At 37.4% G+C, this 18,186-nt stretch overlaps 3 protein-coding genes across 6 annotated transcripts; 1 reads left to right on the top strand and 2 right to left on the bottom strand.

Annotated features, from left to right (window-relative positions):
* Positions 1–41: 41 nt before the first annotated feature.
* LOC126668978 (beta-amyrin 28-monooxygenase-like) lies at positions 42–2,002 on the bottom strand. Its single transcript, XM_050362249.2, has 3 exons — positions 915–2,002; positions 601–788; positions 42–524 (listed from the first exon to the last, which is right to left on the bottom strand). Exons 1-3 carry the CDS (start codon positions 1,858–1,860, stop codon positions 222–224), a joined length of 1,437 nt encoding a protein of 478 aa, XP_050218206.1. The 5' UTR covers positions 1,861–2,002; the 3' UTR covers positions 42–221.
* Positions 2,003–2,100: 98 nt separating this feature from the next.
* LOC126668977 (uncharacterized) lies at positions 2,101–6,017 on the bottom strand. Of its 2 annotated transcripts, none has more exons than XM_050362248.2 (4): positions 5,844–6,017; positions 4,771–5,703; positions 3,441–3,721; positions 2,101–3,278 (listed from the first exon to the last, which is right to left on the bottom strand). In XM_050362248.2, exons 2-4 carry the CDS (start codon positions 5,682–5,684, stop codon positions 2,521–2,523), a joined length of 1,953 nt encoding a protein of 650 aa, XP_050218205.1. In that variant the 5' UTR covers positions 5,685–5,703; positions 5,844–6,017; the 3' UTR covers positions 2,101–2,520. The 2 variants fall into 2 exon arrangements, with proteins under 2 accessions (XP_050218205.1, XP_050218204.1); XM_050362247.2 differs by having other exon boundaries at positions 4,771–5,688; positions 5,844–6,015.
* A 70-nt stretch (positions 6,018–6,087) lies between these two features.
* On the top strand, positions 6,088–17,564 carry LOC126668976 (uncharacterized). 3 transcript variants are annotated; one of them, XM_050362245.2, is made up of 22 exons: positions 6,088–6,288; positions 6,319–6,346; positions 6,573–7,459; positions 7,735–8,377; positions 8,720–8,806; positions 9,748–9,794; positions 10,346–10,455; positions 10,577–10,677; positions 11,907–11,999; positions 12,146–12,229; positions 12,392–12,475; positions 12,614–12,682; positions 13,836–13,895; positions 14,029–14,100; positions 14,413–14,520; positions 14,624–14,700; positions 15,252–15,335; positions 16,016–16,127; positions 16,226–16,315; positions 16,653–16,718; positions 16,806–16,901; positions 17,205–17,564. In XM_050362245.2, the coding sequence occupies exons 1-22, from the start codon at positions 6,197–6,199 to the stop codon at positions 17,325–17,327; spliced, it is 3,213 nt and encodes a 1,070-aa protein (XP_050218202.1). In that variant the 5' UTR covers positions 6,088–6,196; the 3' UTR covers positions 17,328–17,564. The 3 variants fall into 3 exon arrangements, with proteins under 3 accessions (XP_050218202.1, XP_050218201.1, XP_050218203.1); XM_050362244.2 differs by having other exon boundaries at positions 6,088–6,346; XM_050362246.2 differs by lacking the exons at positions 6,088–6,288; positions 6,319–6,346 and having other exon boundaries at positions 7,251–7,459; positions 7,740–8,377; positions 17,205–17,563.
* Positions 17,565–18,186: the final 622 nt, after the last annotated feature.

Raw genomic sequence — 18,186 nt, 5'->3', positions numbered from 1 at the left:
AGATATGCGATTCCCTATCTGGATCAAAAGTGTCGCCACTTTTATTGCCAAAAAAGAAACAACAAAGAGAATGTGATTATGCTTTTGCTCATGCATTTCCTCTACGCTATGTATGCGCTTATACTTGTATGAGAAATGTTTGGAGATAGAGCAAAGGTGAGCGCTTAATTTCATTGATAATCTTCAAAAATAAGAAACAACAATGTGATTGATGTAAAAGATCAGGTGGAGTTGTGGGGATGGAGGGCAACGGGAAGGCCTTGAGCAGGAATGGGAAGCGGATCCACAATGATCTTCTCATGAGGAAGCAGCTTCTCCCACCTGAACTTCTTGACAATGTTGTGCATGAAAACCAGGATCTCAAGTCTAGCATATTCTTTTCCCGGGCACATTCTAGGTCCGCCTCCAAAAGGAACGAAGGTGTAAGGAGCAGGTCCTTTGCCATCAAACCTTGAGGGGTCGAATTTCTCTGGTTCTGGGAAACACTCGGGGTCTCTGTGGGTGGAGTTGGCACCCCAGTAGAGCTGATCATTGAGGTTCAATTAGGTATGTAGAAAACGTGAGCGTCAAAATTAAGTATTAATGAAGGGAAATATATACCTTCCATCCTTTGGGAATATCGAAACCTGCGTAGGTGAAGTCTGCAATGGCCTCCCTAAAGCCTCCTTGTAAAGGAGGAGCAAGTCTCATCACTTCACTGGCCACGTTCCATGAATATCTCATCTTTTGTACGTCTTCCCAATTCAATACCTCTCCTTCTCCTTTAGCTTTTGCAATTTCCATTTGTTCTGCCGCGAAATCATTTATACATTAATTAGAGTGAGTGTGTGTAACTATGCATCATGTATGTTGGTTAATTATTTGGTTAATTATAGAGGAAAGCTAGCTTGGGAGTATTCTGTTCATTCATTTACCTTCTAACACCTTATCGTAGACTTCCGGCAACTCTGCTAGATACTTGACAACAAAGGTTATGGCAGCACTGGCTGTGTCGTGGCCTCCGACCAGCAACCCGAGAATCTTATCTGCTACATCCATTTCGTTCATGTACTCCCCTTTGTCGTCTACTGCGGTTAGCATGTGAGACAGTATATCCTTGGTGCCGGATGCTTTATCCTCAGCCATCTCAATCTTCCTCTGTTTGATCTTCTTGATCAGCTCCTTCCTCACCAAATTTGATGCTTTGATGCCTCGGTTGAAGGATGTCCCTGGAAAATCGATAGGTATGGATATAATCCCTGCAGCCAGGGCATCAAAAGGCTTGGCGAACCTCTCTACTTCCTCCCGATCGTCCATGCTGAGGAACAAACGACAGGCTAACCAGAAAGTGTACATCTTAGCAAGAGGGAAAACCGTGACTTGGTTTTTGTTGTCCCAATAGAAAGCAAAATGCCTCTGTGCAATATTATCCATGATCCCTATGTATCGCTGGAGAGCTTCAGGTTTCAGGAATTGGGGGAGGAGCTTTCTCATTCTCTTGGATTCCTCCTGAGATGAGGTCTGCAGTGAAGAAGGGAAGATTTTGTTGACTGAGTTAGGCCACCACGAGGTCACCAGCTTATTCTCATTGGAGAAAATGAACTTGTGCCCTGCAGCCCCGCAGATCACTGCTGCTGGCTCGCACAGCAATGATGTCTTGAACACCTTACTCGAGTACCTCTTCATTCTGTCAAACAGGAACTTCTCTGGATGACCCTGTCGCCCCGTGCTCAGAAACTCCAAGCTTTCACCAATGACCGGCCAGCCCGTGTTGCCAGGAGGTAGATTCTTCCCGCTCAAGGAGGCATTGGAATATTTGAAGATGAGGTAGGTGATTGTAAGAGTAACGACAAGGACGGCGAACGGAAGTGCATTCTCCATTTTTGTGTCTCAAGTAGTTGGTTTCCTTCATCTTCATCTTCATGATGTATATATATAGTAAGAAAATAAGCAACATAAAAGTTCAAGGAGTGGCATCTTCTACTATCAAACGGCATTATCAATTGCTTTGTTATTCCACAAATTAACCCATTATGTGGCACTCGCCTATTATTTTTCATTCTCTCTTACTAGTCTTCACAGTAATTTGTTCTGCAGAAAAAATCATACAATTCGACAATATACAAGATCAAATTTTATCTTTTTTTCTTCACATTAACGTGTTCTGCAAATTAAGTTCCAACAAATAAAAGGATCAAACTTTGACAAATCGAAAGAGCACATGATGCCCACAAGCATACAGACAAATTATAGAATGTTTGCATGTCAGGTGATTTTGTCATTCGCAAATGGATTCTAATCCCCCACTGCTTTCCAATTTATGCTTTCAAAGCCTCTGCTGAAACCCACATTTGTTCCCAGCAGCTTGATTCACTATGGGATAAAATGATTAACAATAGGTTCCCCATTCTAATTACACTCCACTTCCTGGTTTGAGAGATTACAGCACCCTTTCGTACATTCCACTAGAACAAAATTTTATCTCGCATATCAAGTTGTGGTGTTACCCTTGATTAACACGGTGAGACATATCCGCAGACTTCACTTTGTAGCGGCTTTAGCACTCATGGATGTATGGTAGTTAGTACTTCGCTGTTTTCTGTAAGATGTGTAAACATCATCATATTGACTTGCCTCGTTGGGGTCAGCTGCCGCCCCAAGTCCCAGTCTTCCTGAGCTAGTGGATCCTGGTTTCCGCTCAAAACTTCCGTCAGCACAAGTTCCAGTCTCTGGGTCAACCTGCAAATTTGGGGGTGGAGGGATGCAAGCTCCTCCCTTACGAACAGGAGGATCTCTCTCGTATTCATCATCTTCATCTTCTAAATGAGAGTTTAGAGATTCCTCAATCGGGTTCACCTCTCCAATCTCTTTAAAGTATTTTGACACTCTATCTAGAATTTCTGATGGGGATACATTGGATGGAGGTATAACTGTTGGGATATCCAAGGGACTCAAAGGAGAATAAGGCACTCCACTGCCGATCTGCATCTTTCTTACCATCCCAGGAATAAGACCGGGTGGGAATAAAGGATAAGGTGGCAACTTTTCACCAACATTCGTAGAAGGTGCTTGCAATGAATGTGGTGCAGGTTGTTGACCGACCGGTAGAACAGAAGAGCCAATAGGAATGGACCCTGGAAAGATACCTGCAGGAACCGAGCTTGGCATAAATTGCTGGTTTCCTAGAGATGGTGGCATGGCAAGGGGCCTCTGGTTATCAGGATGCACATGATCCGGTGCACTTTGTCCGTCAGGCTGCCAAACTGGAGCATTATAGCTTGTTGGTTGCTGAGTAAAGCCTGCAGGAAGAAAATTATGTAAAATTACCAAAGAAGCGTCCAAAGACGCATGTTTAAGCATGAGCAGAGTCTCACACATTACGCTTTGCAAAATTATCAGCAGGCAAAAACTGCTGATATATATTTTGAAAAGTCAAGGCTGATTTGGGTGAAAGAAGCTACCTCCAGTAGCCAAGGAATCTGAGGCAGTAGATAAATCTTTTCGGGGCCCTGGAAACAAATTTGCTGGTGGTCCACCAACCATCTCACGTTCAAGTGCATAAATAGTATCTTGATCATATACCCCGTTGGAAGCCCAATACTGCAGAATTTTTTGTAGGCGTGGCTGATTTTCATCTTGATTTTGGGGGTTGTGATAGACTCTCGCAAGCATAGGCCCAATAACCGGTTTAAATGCAAGGGCCTCGTTATCAAGCTCATGAGAATTCACCCTCCTCTGTAAACTGCAAAGTGGAATAGCCAAGAGGTCAAGAATTAGCCTGAAGTGGAAAGTCAAAACTACATGTAATGCAGAAAATATCTGCAGGAAATTAAATCAAATACCAGAAGACTCGCTGAGCATAAAAATCTATAGATGCTTACATTAAGAACAAATATTCATGGCTAATCTAGAAAATAGAAAATCAAATCTTGAACAATAAAATAAAGTTGGCAGAGAATAGCTCATACATTAACATAATAGTGTTCTTGTCTCGCCCTACATCTAATTGAACCACTATTACCAGAAATTACAGCATACTTAGTAACTTGCATTTTGGATTGCACAAAATGGATCATAAAATCATTGGCAAATTAAACTCCAAAAACAAATCAAGCCCACAGCCATGAAAAAGAACTGCCACAAATATTCCCTATAAACTTTGGAAATTTGTTAATATGGTAATGCTACAGATTTTAAATTTGGATAAATTATACCGCATTAGAAACTTTTAGCTTCACGTTGGAATTTTAATAACAATCACAGCCTCGTATAGTAGTGGAAATCTTTTGGTTATTGAGTTCATTGCAGTATGGTCCTATGCTTTGACTATAAACTATCAAACAATCTTAGTATTAGTAATTCATATCCAGGACAACCGTCTGTTGCTCGTAAATATAAAGCATACCCATCATAACACATTATTTGCCCTTCTTACTCGGTTTACAAGAACCTGGGTTGAGCCTCAAAAAACAAAATAAGCATTCTTAGGAACAACATGCAAGAAATTAGGGAACTAATAGACATGAAAACTTCCATAGTTTAACGTAATGAAACACAAAACTGAGTGTATCATGAAGATGCCGGAAGTCCGTGAGATGGCATCCAAGCCATCATGATAAAATAATGAACTGGCAGAAATAAATGATACCATTGGAGCTGACAACACAATTCTAGAACTAATTCATTCAGCTTTAGACAAAACCGGGGTTGACATTAAAAACACAAAGATAAAATATGAAGGAGATATAAAAAGACAGCTGACAATTAGTGTAGTTGTGGTATTAATCATACATGTCAAAAAGAATATCATTTGCGAGATAAATAACATGCAGTTGCCTCTCAGCATCATCTACAGTTAAAACCCTGTCTCTTAATGCTTCAGCCAGAGCTGGTGCAAATGGAGACCTCTGCATGAACCAAGTCTTGGCACCTTTGATAGAGTCCTTGGTGCCATTGAGACTGTTAAGCACATTAGTGAGCTCCATTCCAATATCAGGCGGAAGAGGACCCGAAAGACCCTTGAAAGACTTAGGATCAAAATCTGGACGAGCGTGAGGGCCAAAGGGATGAGAGAGCTGATGGTGATGCTGCTGCTGCGGATCATAGTACGGAGGAAAAGGCGGTTGGTGCATAGGAGGGGCGCCCATGATTGAGGAAGAAGTGGCAACAGCAGGGTTTATCAAGGGGTGCATGGAAGAAGGTGGGAAAGGAGGGTTAAAGGGGAATCCGGGTTGGGGATGTGTAGACAGCCAAAGCTTGTAATGATAATAGCTATGACCCTCCCCACCAAAGAGGAAACTATAAGCAGGATTGTCCTGCTGCTTTTGACGGATCATGAGTTCGAATTCAGGGCCGTTCTTGGCTGTATACTCGACAAGTTTGTCGATACGCTTTTGGAGTTCAGGGTCGGACGGCGGAGGAGCTGGAGGGGGAGGGGAATCATGGAAGGGAGAAGGAGGATAGAGGTGAGGGGGTAGGTGTGGCTGTGGTGGGAAAGGAGGAGGGTGCTGCTGTTGGTGAAGATGGTGAGGATGCTGCTGCTGCTGCTGCTGGAAGTGAGGTGGAGGGTAAGGAAATTGTTGCATTGAAGGATGGTGGGGCATAAACTGAGGTGGGGGAAATTGCTGATGCTGAGGATGAAATCCAAACTGCTGCTGCTGCTGCTGCTGGGGAAATGCAGCATAGTCATGAGGCGGTCTGTCCATTAACCTAACAAGTTCAACCCTACTGTTTGTCAGTTTTAGATTGAATTTTTAACAACACATTGATTGAATAAACATACAGATGATGATGATAGTTAGTTATATAGCTACGCTGATTAAAATTAGAACAAGAGCATAAAAACAGAGTTGAAGAGTGATTACCTAATTGAAGAAAAATCCGTCGCCGTCGTTCAAGTGAGCGAGTATTTTCAGTTCAGCTTCAGAGCAGTATATGGCGGAGACGGAGGCGACAAATCGATCGATTTTCTTGAGATACGACGTAACGACGGCGACGTTTTGACAAAATTGGTTAAGTTGTTGTTGGGCTTGGTTTGGGCCTGGCTGGCTATTATCCCTACCTAAAACCCTTCCCCTATCCTCTCTTCACCTGTAAAACCCTCCGTCGTCTCCCTTCTCCTCAGCTCTGCAGCTACGCTATTCAGAGCATATTAGCAGTTACAAATGCTAGTAGATAGAGACGCTGCCGATATGAATTTATTTTCCTTTTTGTTCTTATGAGCATAATTATGACTCGGTTTTTATTGGTTTCTAATTGTGCCTCCTCCTCCTCTTCCTTGTTCCGGTATACATCACCTGCCGCCGCCGCTGCCGCTGCCGCTGCCGCCTCCTCCTCCTCCTCCTCTCTTCATCCTTTCATGGCCAAGGTCTCTTCTTCTTTCTTAATTCTATGGTTATGCTTTTGTTTTACTTCTTTATTTTCTGTTTCAACTTTCTTTTGCTGTTTTTTTTCTTCACAATAGATTGCCTGACATTTTTTAATTAGGTCATTATTAATTCAATGTCACTGCACATTATCTGATCGTTTTGTTTCTTCATTTTATTATATTTTGCTTACCTTCTTTACAGTAGATTTTGCCTGTTTTTTTACAGTTGCAATGCAGGGTAGTTGAGAATCATCGGTTCTATTCTTCTGCAGCGGCGTCGTCTTTTGGGTATTTGCCGTTGCTAAAACGAAGTGTCTGTCTGAATTCATTATATCCAAAGCTTCTTCTACCAAGTCTTTCCCATTCGTTAGCTTTTCCCTCCTCTTCCTTATTCGGTGGCGGCCGCCATTTGTCCACTACTGACAAAAACAATCCTGCCGGCTTTGCCAAATACTGGAAGAAAAAAAAGGCCAAATCATGTGCTGTGAATCAAGCAGCTTCCGATGTCAATCCCGCCCCATCCTCAACTCAATCACAAGAACAACTCGACCCTGCTGTCGATGTGTCCACCTCCAAAATTGTTACAACGCAGAAGAAGAAAAAGAACACTACCAAGAAGAAACAACCAAATAAACTCAGCCAAAGTAATGAACTTCCGCCTTCTTCGGTCGTCACTGCTTCAGCAGAAGAGGAGACTGCTGCTGTCACTAAAACCAAGGAATTGCTTGATGGCTCTACTTCACCAAAACAGAAGTCCAAGAAGGTAACCAAAAAAGTTGCTGCAAAGCCTAAGTCTGTAAAAACAGTCAAGAAATCAACTGAACAGCTGAAGCTTCAACCTATGGGCAACCTCAAACTTTTCGCTCAAGGCTCCCTAAAGCCCCTTTATCCTCCTGCTGTTAAATCTGTCTTGGTGGTGGAGTCTGTTACCAAGGCAAAGGTCATTCAAGGCTACCTTGGTCCCATGTTTGAAGTCTTACCTAGCTATGGTCATGTAAGGGACTTGGCTGCAAGGTCAGGATCTGTGCGCCCTGATGATGACTTTAGCATGGTTTGGGAGGTTCCTTCTGCTGCCTGGACTCATCTTAAGAGCATCAAAGTCGCACTCAGCGGGTACAGTTTCCTTTGAGCTGAAATTGATCATCAGTATTAACAGTGTTGTCGTTTATTAATATTTTTTTGAGGATTTAAAATTGTGATGAGAAGAATGTGTCCACCTTAAGATGCAACTATCAAAATGCAGTCTGCTATTTCAATCATCGTAATGAACCTATAGAATTGTTCTTTTGCTCCTGATACTAGGTCACTTCGTGTGGTTCTTGTTCATTTTCTTTCTACTTCTGTTTTATTATATCTAAATCTTCTCATCATTATGCCTTTTTTCTCAGAGCAGAAAATCTTGTACTTGCATCAGATCCCGATCGTGAAGGAGAGGCAATTGCCTGGCACATTTTTGAGATGTTGCAACAACAGGATGCCTTACATCCAGGAATTACTGTGGCCAGAGTTGTCTTCCATGAAATAACCGAGGAATCTATTAAAAATGCTTTGCAAGCTCCAAGAGAAATTGATTTGAACTTGGTTCAGGCTTATCTTGCACGTCGTGCTCTTGATTATTTAATTGGATTCAACATTTCACCATTGTTATGGAGGAAATTACCAGGTTGTCAGTCAGCTGGACGTGTCCAATCAGCTGCATTATCTCTTATATGCGACAGGGAAATGGAAATTGACGAATTTAAGTCACAAGAGTATTGGACTATTGATGTGGAATTTCACAAAAAAAGGGATCCAGATTCTTTAGTTAATTCACACCTGACCCATTTTGACTCTAACAAATTGAATCAACTTTCCATCAGTTCTCATGGAGAGGCCATAGAAATTGAACAGAAAATAAAACTTGCATGTTTTCTTGTGGCCGGCATTAAAGAAAGCAAAATGAAGAGAAACCCTCCCACACCTTATATAACATCAACTCTTCAGCAGGATGCAGCAAACAAACTACATTTTCCTTCAATGTACACAATGAAGGTTTGGTTGCATTCATGTGTTTCTTTTCTCCTCTCTTCCCCCTCCTATATATGGCTTCTTTTGGCTGATTGAGGGGCTCCATACGTACTAATAAGGGCAGTTGTGATTCTTTGTTGATGGCTTAGATCCTAAGTCTGTTCTTCACTACACTTTTTATTAATGCTAATCCTTAGGCGGTTAGGCCACATATCCTGTTATTTCTGTCACTCCCGCTTTAGTTACTAGCTTGGCCTTTAAAATAAACTTGAAATCTCCTCTTTTCCATTGTTTTATCATGATATTCTCCTACTTTAATTCATTTGCTGTTGCCATTTTTTCTTAACTGTAATCTTATGGATGCAGCTTGCACAAAAACTGTATGAAGGGGTTCAGTTATCAGATGGAGAGGTCAAAGGGTTAATAACATACACCAGGACAGATGGCTTACATGTGAGTACCATTTTTGTATGAATATTCTAGTTTTTCCTTATTTGATAAGGTTTCTTATGGCCCACAAGCAGTCTTCTATTGTTTTTTGTTATTTGTCCTTAATAGAGTATTTTCTACTAACTATTAATAATTGCATCCTTCTCCTGTATTATTAGTTTATTGTGATTTTTCATGTAGTTTAATCTCATGCTCCACATGAATAATGGATGTTCACTATTTCTATCCGCGCTATGCTGATAATTCGAAGTCTTACACAGTGTTTAAAATGTAGTTAGCTTTTGTGCATTTCTGTAGACAGGAGTGCGACATGGTAAATATGAGGGTTAAAAAGAGAGAATATTCCAGAGATTGTTTTTGATTTCTATGTTAAATGTTTTTGAATATGAGAAGATTGCAGCCAGTAAATTATGAGGGTCTTGGAACTGTTAGTCTTAACGGAGAAGGGCTAATTTTTGTTTGAAAATTTAGATATAATGGAAGACTGATCCATTGGGGAGGCTACTGTAGAGCTTAAGTTAGCATGCCAGACTAAAATCAAATACTTAGTAATGGATAGAGGAATTATAATTTAGTGGTTAAATTTCATCCTGCTTTGTTGAAGTATCGATCAATTTATCTATTTTTCGTATCATAGTTGTAAGAGTGTGTGAGAAGGTACTGAGTTGTTCATGGTATATCTTGTTCGTCTAGAGGATGGCATTTGCATAGTAGTAAATTACTCTCTTAAACTGGAGCCCAAAGATTCAATCCTCATAGCATAGCCTCCTTGCAAATGCAAGCAGAAGGCTCTGTGAAAGTAATCCCTTTGAAGAATATGATGTGGGAAAAGTCATGCACTGGGAAACTTTTTCCTTTATGTTCATCCAAAATTTAAAATTTGTGCTAAATGCAATGTAGAGATTTCTGCTGGATTTTAATACCCTCTTTTGGTTTACTCTCAGATCTCTGATGAAGCTGTTAAGGAGATACGTTCCTTGGTGACTGAAAGGTGGCTGACATAGGTTTCTGCTATTTTTCCTTTCGACTTGTATGTTGTTATGGTTTATCTTAGTCTTCTTGGAGTTGTCTCTTTCTAAGTAATATCTGTTTTAAAGAGACTTTTTAATAAACCCTTAATAGATCGTTTGCGAAGTTCCCAAAATGAATCTCTCTTTGATAACTATCCCCAACTGAGGGTCAAGGATGAAACCTGTTCTAATTATCCAATTCACTTATGAAATCTGCAGTTGCAAATATTATGGTGTCAAGTGATTTATCTTCCCTTTCATTTATCTCTTGCTGTGCTCATGCTGCATATAATGTTTTCTTTTGTATTCTATATTAAAGTTTTTACTGGTATTGCCAATTTGATGGATTCTAGAGAGGACAGGGATGACCGCTGTTTTTATGAATCTTATTTTAGCGGAAGAAGAGATTACTTCTTTTTCTTCCGCTATAATTTTCTATGAGTTGCTCTCCAATCCGCCGCCGCATTTTCATGGGTCTTGTTTAATGCTTTAATCATTCTGCTTGTTTACAAACAGCGATTTTCCTTTACAGGTATGGCCAAGATTTTGCATCTGTTGGCCCACGCAAATACTTTAAGAAAGTCAAGAATGCCCAAGAGGCTCATGAAGCAATTAGACCCACCACTGCTCGGATATTACCATGTAAAACACAAATTTTGCAATTAATATCATGCATAGACTGTTCTAATAGGTGATGTGAATTTGATGTTTTTCTTTGTGCAACTGGCATAGCCAAATAACTATGAGGTGTTCTTATCGGCAGCTATGCTTGTTGATGTACTTGATGAAGATTCATTGAAGTTGTACACACTTATCTGGTCCCGAACAGTAGCATGCCAAATGGAACCTGCTATCGTTGAGCAGGTTAGAATGTACTACTTTTAGAGTACTGTTATATATAATATTTATCTAACTAATTTGTCTTCTTATGGACTGAGCATTTAGGATGAAATATACATCTCCATTGCAATGTTATATCCTATGCTCAATCCTTATATGCATCTAAATTAATATTTATCTAACTAATTTGTCTTCTTATAGTAATTGTACCAACAAAATTTATTATAAATTAATAAATTATAATAATAATAACTTCTATTAGATTTATTGTATAAAAATATTGTGGCTATTTAATTACAACTATTATTATTTGTATTATTAAATATAAACAAAATGATAAAAAAATAAAAATATTATTAAAAATAATAGATTTTATAAAAAAATCTAATTATAACAAATTAAATTATCATATTAAAAGTAATTATTAAAATAATTAATTAATAACATATTAAATAAAATAATTCTTGAATAATATAATTTTATAACATTTTTTTATTTTTTATTTTTTGGTATTTTTTTAAATTATTTATTAAGAATATGTATTTTTTAATATTAAATTATTGATTATTAGTGAGATTTAAGTATTTAATAAATTTTAAAATTATTAAAAATAGTTTGCATTTGTTGCATATAAAATAAAAATCATAGCATTTTGCATTGGAGTCAAAATTTTAAATATATGTTATATTTAACATTTGTTATTTTTCATTCTAAAAATAGCACAAAATATAGCATATGCAGTAGAGATGCTCTTATATTAATTCCCTCTCTCTTTTTCTAGCTAAAGAATCTCTTGCCATTTTTTTTAATTGGAATGCAGTCTGATATATTTTGGAAACTTTGAGATATATAATAAAACGTGTTTGTTTGTAAAGAATTAAAGCCGTAGAATAGTAAATAAATCCATATCGGGTAAAATAACTAATAGTAATAATTACTTAGAATCATCATCACAACAATATTGTTATTAGGATATCTCACTGCTAAACATCACATGGATTTAATAATTTAGGTATTTCTGTAGATAAGGAATTAAAATTTGAGACATCATTTGTTTGGGGCATTCACTATAGGTCATTTCTGATCAGGTGGTGGGGCAAGTCTTTTTGTTTTGTGGCACCTTTCTAGATGGGGAGTAATATGTAGCTAAGAAGAAATACCATACCCCTTTCGTTTTGATTTGCGTTCTTAAAAGGTGCTAGATTGTGATGCTTACTCAAAATTTTCTTTGACACGGTTTTTTATCTAACCAGATACAAGTTGACATTGGGACTGCTGATGATTTGATTATTCTAAGAACTTCATGCTCAGGAGTTAAATTTCTCGGTTACCAGGCAGTTTACGAGGTATAACTAGATTTGATAAGATAATTTGTCTGAGTAGTATGTACTGTTTCTGCATTAATGTTTTAACATCTTTTTCTCTTCAATAAGCTAATTGTGCATGTAAGAAATCAATTTGCTTCTTACGTTTGCATGATTTTGTTTTGTAGGATAGTGAGACTGGAGCAATAAAACATAAGGAAATTGAAGTGAATGATCGTCAGGAAGCTTTTAAAATTCTGAAGTCCCTTAAGGTAAATATATTGTTTAAATGATAGAGAAGAAATTGTAATGCAATTTTTTTAGTAATCCACTCATGTATTAATTTGTTAGACTACATACACATTTTACACCTGTCTCTCAAAGATGTGCTGTAGAGTTTCCTTGTGTAACTAACTAGAATGCAATGGTAAAAGACAGGGGATCCTTTGAACTTTAGTGGAGTGAAACTTAAGCAGCACTTCACACAGCATCCACCACGCTACTCTGAAGGATCATTGGTACTATGCTGCTTTCTTTTCTTAATAGTAGTAATCATTTTACATTAAATTTTTTAGTCCTATATAACATGGTTTAGAATGATGTGTTCGACATGATCTCTTTCCAAGTTCAACTTTTTTTGATTCTGCACTTAACAGGTTAAGAAGCTGGAAGAACTTGGCATTGGACGACCTTCCACTTACGCGAGCACTTTAAAAGTCTTACAGGTAACTGATTGTATAAAGAGTTGATTTAAGCCCCCTCTTTCGTAGTGACTATGCACAGAAACTCAAAGTAGTAGTTGTGCCATTAAAATGGCTTCAAACATCTATTTATTGTCTAGCAATAAGTAATGCTTGTTGCTTGCTAAGTCATATTCGGAGAGATATGAGTCAGTAAACTTCAGAGTTTCCAATATTGCAAGACAATGTAATCAGGTGCAGCAGAAAGCTATTTATCAGAAATGTCCTTCATAAATTGTAAGGACACTAAGGGGCCGTTTGGTTCAAGGTTCGGAATGGGAATGGGAATGAGAAGTAATGGGAATAGGAATGATTGTTTGTATCTTGTTTAGTTCAATAAATTAGTGTAGGAATGAGAATGGGTAGGATTGCACAAAAATCGAACCAAATTTAGTTCGATTTGATATTATAAAATAATTAGTTTTTCGGTTTAGTTCGGTTTAAGACATTATTTTTTAGGTTAAAAAGATTTTCTATGTTTAATTTTTTTTTATAAAAGAATTTTTTTAAAAAAAAAAATGTTTAACTATTTAATTATTTATTTATTTTAATAATTATATTATTTATTTATGATTAAAACAATTAAATTAAATTTTGATTCCCATGGGAATGAAAAGTTCATTCCCATGGGTGAAGGGGGAAATGGGTGATTCCCATTGAAGGGGTAATCACATTCCCATTCCCTTGTGAATTTGGATAAAACAAACACAAACAATGGGAATGGTTAATTCTCATTTCCATTCCCTCCATTTTTGACGAACCAAACGGCCCCTAATATCCTAATTGGTGAGTGTCGGAAGTTGTGGCAGATAGGGAATGGCAACAATTTTAAAAATTTGTTATTTCATAATGTTTCCTTACCGAAAATGGCTGAAGGTTGGACGGATCAAAAGTTTGACACTGATACTTTATGCCTAAAATATAGTGAGTAAGCAGGAAATTTGGTTTAGTTTAAATTAATTTAATGTGTGTATAGTAGGACAATTGAGTGGCAACAGTGATCAGTTGGGTATTGCTTAATGGATTTGTGTTATTATGAGAAGTCTTTGCTTCTATGCATGTGGTAGATCTCTGGTTTGTCTTCTGTTCTGCTTTCTTGTATTTGACATGATCTTCTATTACATATTTATTTTGTCAGGATAGGAACTACGTGAAAGTAGATAGTCGTGTGTTACATCCAGAATTTCGCGGTCGCATGGTATGTTTTGGATTCTCTTCCTTAATACCTTGTATTTACCGTTCAGTCTAGTACTAATGCTTGCGATGATTATAGGCAATAAATAATAATGTGAGGCGGCCTTTTTAATTAGTACTTTTTTGGATGATACTAGGTGTCGGCATTTCTTTCTCAACACTTCACCGAGGTCACGGACTATAGCTTTACCGCTGATATGGAGACTGAGGTGAATTTGTAAACTTGCTGTTAGAAGTTTCTTTGTCTTGGCACCAGGCTAAATAGTTCAGATGTTGTTTGACAAAATGATACAGCCTATGTTAAGCACATGATAAAATTATTCACTTATACTATTTTTTTTTATAAAACTAGTATAAGTGAATGAAAAAAGTAGAAAAATTATAAACTATGTTAACTGTTCTTTTATAAAAAAAAAGGCATGATTGAACATGCTAGTTTTTTATTAAAAAGGAAGCTGTGTGCTTTTCCCACTTATGTTCACCAAGGCAGCTATTTGAAAATTGTTTTTCTTGTATCCTAGCTTGATAATGTTTCTGCTGGATTAACTGAATGGAAAGGCCTTCTTAAAGACTATTGGACACGATTTAGCTCATATTGCAGGCTTACTGAAACTGTCCATATCCATCAGGTATGAATCTGTTCTTTCAAGGTTGAAAGGATGATGTCCCTTGAGATTCACATTACTCTTAGGAATTTTCACTAATTATGTTTTTGCTTCAATTTACATCCAGGTGGAGAAGATGCTGGAAAAAAAGTTTGGAGATTTTTTGTTCCGCTTCCTCCCTGATAACAGCAGGACATGCCCTAGGTATTACAAGTACTCTAGGAAAAGTTGCAAAATAACTGAGTGAAGTTTTTATTTAGGAAGATTCTAGTTTGTAGAAACTATGCACTTCTCTAGGCCGTGGAGTTTTTTTTTCTAGGGGCCGGTGAGGTTCTGGTTCATGATAAATCTCTTAATACTTGAATAGCTGGCGGCACCCAGTGATTGTCCTGCTGTTAAGCGTAATCCAAATGTCTTGTATTTATGCGTCTTAAACTTTGATTGAAGGAGTGAACAATACACATTTTCTCAAACAATATAAAATCTTGGAGCCTTTTAGATGCAGTGTTATAATTTAGATTTCTTGCATGAACTTGCCGCTCATAAGTTACAAATCTCCTTATGGTTGTGCTGCGCCCATATGAGAGTCAAGACATTTTTCCGTTCACTTTGTTCCATTGTGTTTGAGAATTTATTTTGTCTTTTTCTGTTGTCTTGTTTTGATTGTAATTTATTTTAATGTTACAGATCATATTTTGAGCATCTTGGTTGACAAAATGATTATATTCTAATTTTTTCAATTGAACTTATTTCAGTTGTCTGGAGGGTACTTTGATCTTCAAAGTTAGTCGGTATGGTGCTGGCTATTTTATAGGCTGTGATCAACACCCAAAGTGCAAGTGAGTATGAAACATCACGATGAAATTTTATTTTAGTTATTTTGCATATATACTGATACTTATTGAGAATCATAGTGTAAGAAAAGGGGGTTGAATTATAGCAAGTATTAATGGTTCTAAATTGAAACTTTACCAAAACCCTTGAGTTCACAAATGCAGAAGCAACCAAAAGAATAGATTGACAAAGAAAAGACAGAAGTAGAAAGTTAATAAGTTTATAGTGATTCGATGCAAACTTTCACCTATATCACTCTCTCTAGCAGTACTAGAGGTTCCACTAACAATTTGAGTTTAATAACAGCTCCACACATACTTTAGGATTTTATTTGCTAATCTGAACTTCGCTTGAATTTTCAAGGCTCGCTCAAAAATTCACACGAGCAGTTTCAAGGCTCACACAAAAATCTTCACAGTGATTTTTGAAGGCTTACTAAAATACCATACAAACGCTCAAACAAAAACCTTTGCCATGAGTTTTAAGCCTAACTCACAACCTAACAACCATAGTTTCAAATATATTGATCCAACTTGATCAATTACAATGACAAAGATGAGGCACCTGGGTTTTCTTGATTGTGACTAAAGAATTGCCTTATTGAGACATCATCCTTTTTCTACTAGTTTTGTTTTTTCTGGCGGGGGGATAGCTGCAAATGGTTGACTTGTTTAGATGACTGTAGGTATATTGCTAAGTCATTTTACGCACCAGATGAGGATGAAGAAGCTCCTCAAAAGAATACCTCTGTGGAGGAGCCAAAATTGTTGGGTGTTCATCCTGGTTCAAATGAGAAGGTTTTCCTTTGGATCTCGTTTTACATATCTGTCTTCGAGTCTTATTTCTCTTTGAATTTATCTTGAAACTATTACTGAGTAAAGGAATTTATTTTTAGGTGCTATTGAAGAATGGTCCTTATGGATGTTACGTACAGCTTGGTGAAGACAGAAAGGGCTACACACCTAAAAGAGCCTCTGTTTCTCATGTATGTGAGATCCTTTATTTAATTGCCATGCAGGAACAGTGCTGTTTGTGTCAGTGGCATGTCTTTTTTGTTCAACCATGAGTTTATGCTGTTGTCAATGATTAGATGTCCTGTCACAATGCTGCCAAAAGCATGCTACTTTAATGATATCATCCCAAATTTTTGTCTGTCATCGACAAGTCATGAACATTTCCATGAGTGAAGGGTCTCCTAAAATGCATCTCCCTCCTCACGTGTGCTATTATTTGTCTTATTCTGTCATGAACACTTCCATGAGTGAAGGATCTCCTAAGCGGACCAAACAATACTTGATTTTCTTTTCTTTCTTATTTTTCAGATAAAGAATGTGGATGGCATTACTTTGGAAAATGCTCTGGAGTTGCTTCGTTACCCTTTGACTTTGGTATTCCTGTGAACCTAAGTAGAATTTATTTTTTTCTTTCTGCACGCAAGGTTTTCATGAACTCAATTATGTTCAACTTCTTATTAGGGTAACCATCCAAAGGATGGGCATCCAGTGACATTGAAGCTTGCAAAGGTTGGATATGCGGTTAGACATCGACGTACAATTGCTTCGCTCCCCAAGGTACGCATAGCTGTTTATGCGTATGCTGCTTTTTCATTTGATCAGTCAACAAATACCATTTCCTTATTGATGATTAGAAAAGTTTGGTTGAGGCCATTTTTTAAGAATATGTGATGTGCTAGTTTGGATGATAATTGATTGTAAGCAAAACCAGGAAGAAAATCCTAAGCTAATTATGGCAGCACGTTTTGGGGAAATGCTGGGGGTCTTCTTGTTGTTGATGAATTGGGTGTCTACAAATTGTTTTTCGGTAGTTTTCGCAAGTTACACTTAGAGCTCATGATGTGTTACTTGTGTGTACAGAATATGAAGCCAGAAGATGTGAGCTTGGAAAAAGCATTAGAGCTCTTATCCAGTGATGATGTTAGACGAAGCGGTCGACCTAAGAGGAAACCAAAGGTTGAGGAAGTAGTCGAGGCAATGTAGCGTCGATATAGAGGATGGAGCTATTCAAACCATGTCCTTGCAAAGATCATCCGCGGGGGTGTATCATTCCGGCTAGAAGTTTTGTATAAGGAGGAGTTGAGTTGTGAAGTAGTAGTAACATTTTAAAAAATATTGGTAATTCTTTTTGGTCATACATAATAGGAGAAGGGGGGGTGGGAAATCGAGGAAGTTCTTAAGGAAATAGAAAGTTTGTACATGTGTATTCATTTATTAATGGAACAATATATTCAAGGTTAATTTCTCAAAATACATATTCTGCTGCTGCTAGTTGTGCTGTGAAAACACAAATATAGCAATGGCAGGTAGAGGTTGAACCGAACCTAATTAACAGAAAAATTACCGGATTGAATTGAAAATGATCAGTTTGGTTTGTAAATTAGAATTTTTTGTAAGTTTGGTTTCGGTTTGGTTTTAACTTTTAGAAAATAAAAAAAAAATCAAAAAAATCAAAGTATGTTAAAATAATATAATTTTTTAAAAGGTTTAATCACTCTAAACTACTAACCTTTGCGGGTTTTGTTAATTATATCCAATATTTTAAAAATTGGTATGTTTAGTCATTTTTGAATATATTAGTTTTTTTTTGTAGTCATTTTCTAAATTGAAACAATTTTGTGCTAACATGTCCCCCATGTCACATGACATATCAGAAAATTGCTGACGTGGCAATACTACTAATCCAATAATTACCGTAAAATACCAAACTTTTGTTGGTGTTGTCACTTATATCCAACACTTTGAAAATCGGGCTGTTTAGCCATTTTTTTAGTATATTAGTTTATTTTGTAGCCATTTTTTAAATCGAATCAATTTTGTGCCAACATGTCTGCCATGTCAC

Source organism: Mercurialis annua, linkage group LG2 (genome assembly GCF_937616625.2).
Source record: "Mercurialis annua linkage group LG2, ddMerAnnu1.2, whole genome shotgun sequence".
NCBI lineage: Eukaryota > Viridiplantae > Streptophyta > Magnoliopsida > Malpighiales > Euphorbiaceae > Mercurialis > Mercurialis annua.
The sequence above is the reverse complement of the archived record's forward strand: the minus strand, read 5'-3'. Positions and strand labels throughout refer to the sequence as shown.

Coding starts and splice junctions, on each gene's coding strand:
- LOC126668978 (XM_050362249.2), bottom strand. CDS start 1,860: ATGGAGAATGCACTTCCGTTCGCCGTCCTTGTCGTTACTCTTACAATC. Junction 789..914: donor CTACGATAAGGTGTTAGAAG/GTAAATGAATGA, acceptor ATTTCGCGGCAG/AACAAATGGAAATTGCAAAA. Junction 525..600: donor ATATTCCCAAAGGATGGAAG/GTATATATTTCC, acceptor CTCAATGATCAG/CTCTACTGGGGTGCCAACTC.
- LOC126668977 (XM_050362248.2), bottom strand. CDS start 5,684: ATGGACAGACCGCCTCATGACTATGCTGCATTTCCCCAGCAGCAGCAG. Junction 3,722..4,770: donor AATGATATTCTTTTTGACAT/GTATGATTAATA, acceptor TCCACTTTGCAG/TTTACAGAGGAGGGTGAATT. Junction 3,279..3,440: donor AGATTCCTTGGCTACTGGAG/GTAGCTTCTTTC, acceptor TTCTTCCTGCAG/GCTTTACTCAGCAACCAACA.
- LOC126668976 (XM_050362244.2), top strand. CDS start 6,197: ATGAGCATAATTATGACTCGGTTTTTATTGGTTTCTAATTGTGCCTCC. Junction 8,378..8,719: donor CTTCAATGTACACAATGAAG/GTTTGGTTGCAT, acceptor TTATGGATGCAG/CTTGCACAAAAACTGTATGA. Junction 12,000..12,145: donor GTTACCAGGCAGTTTACGAG/GTATAACTAGAT, acceptor TTTGTTTTGTAG/GATAGTGAGACTGGAGCAAT.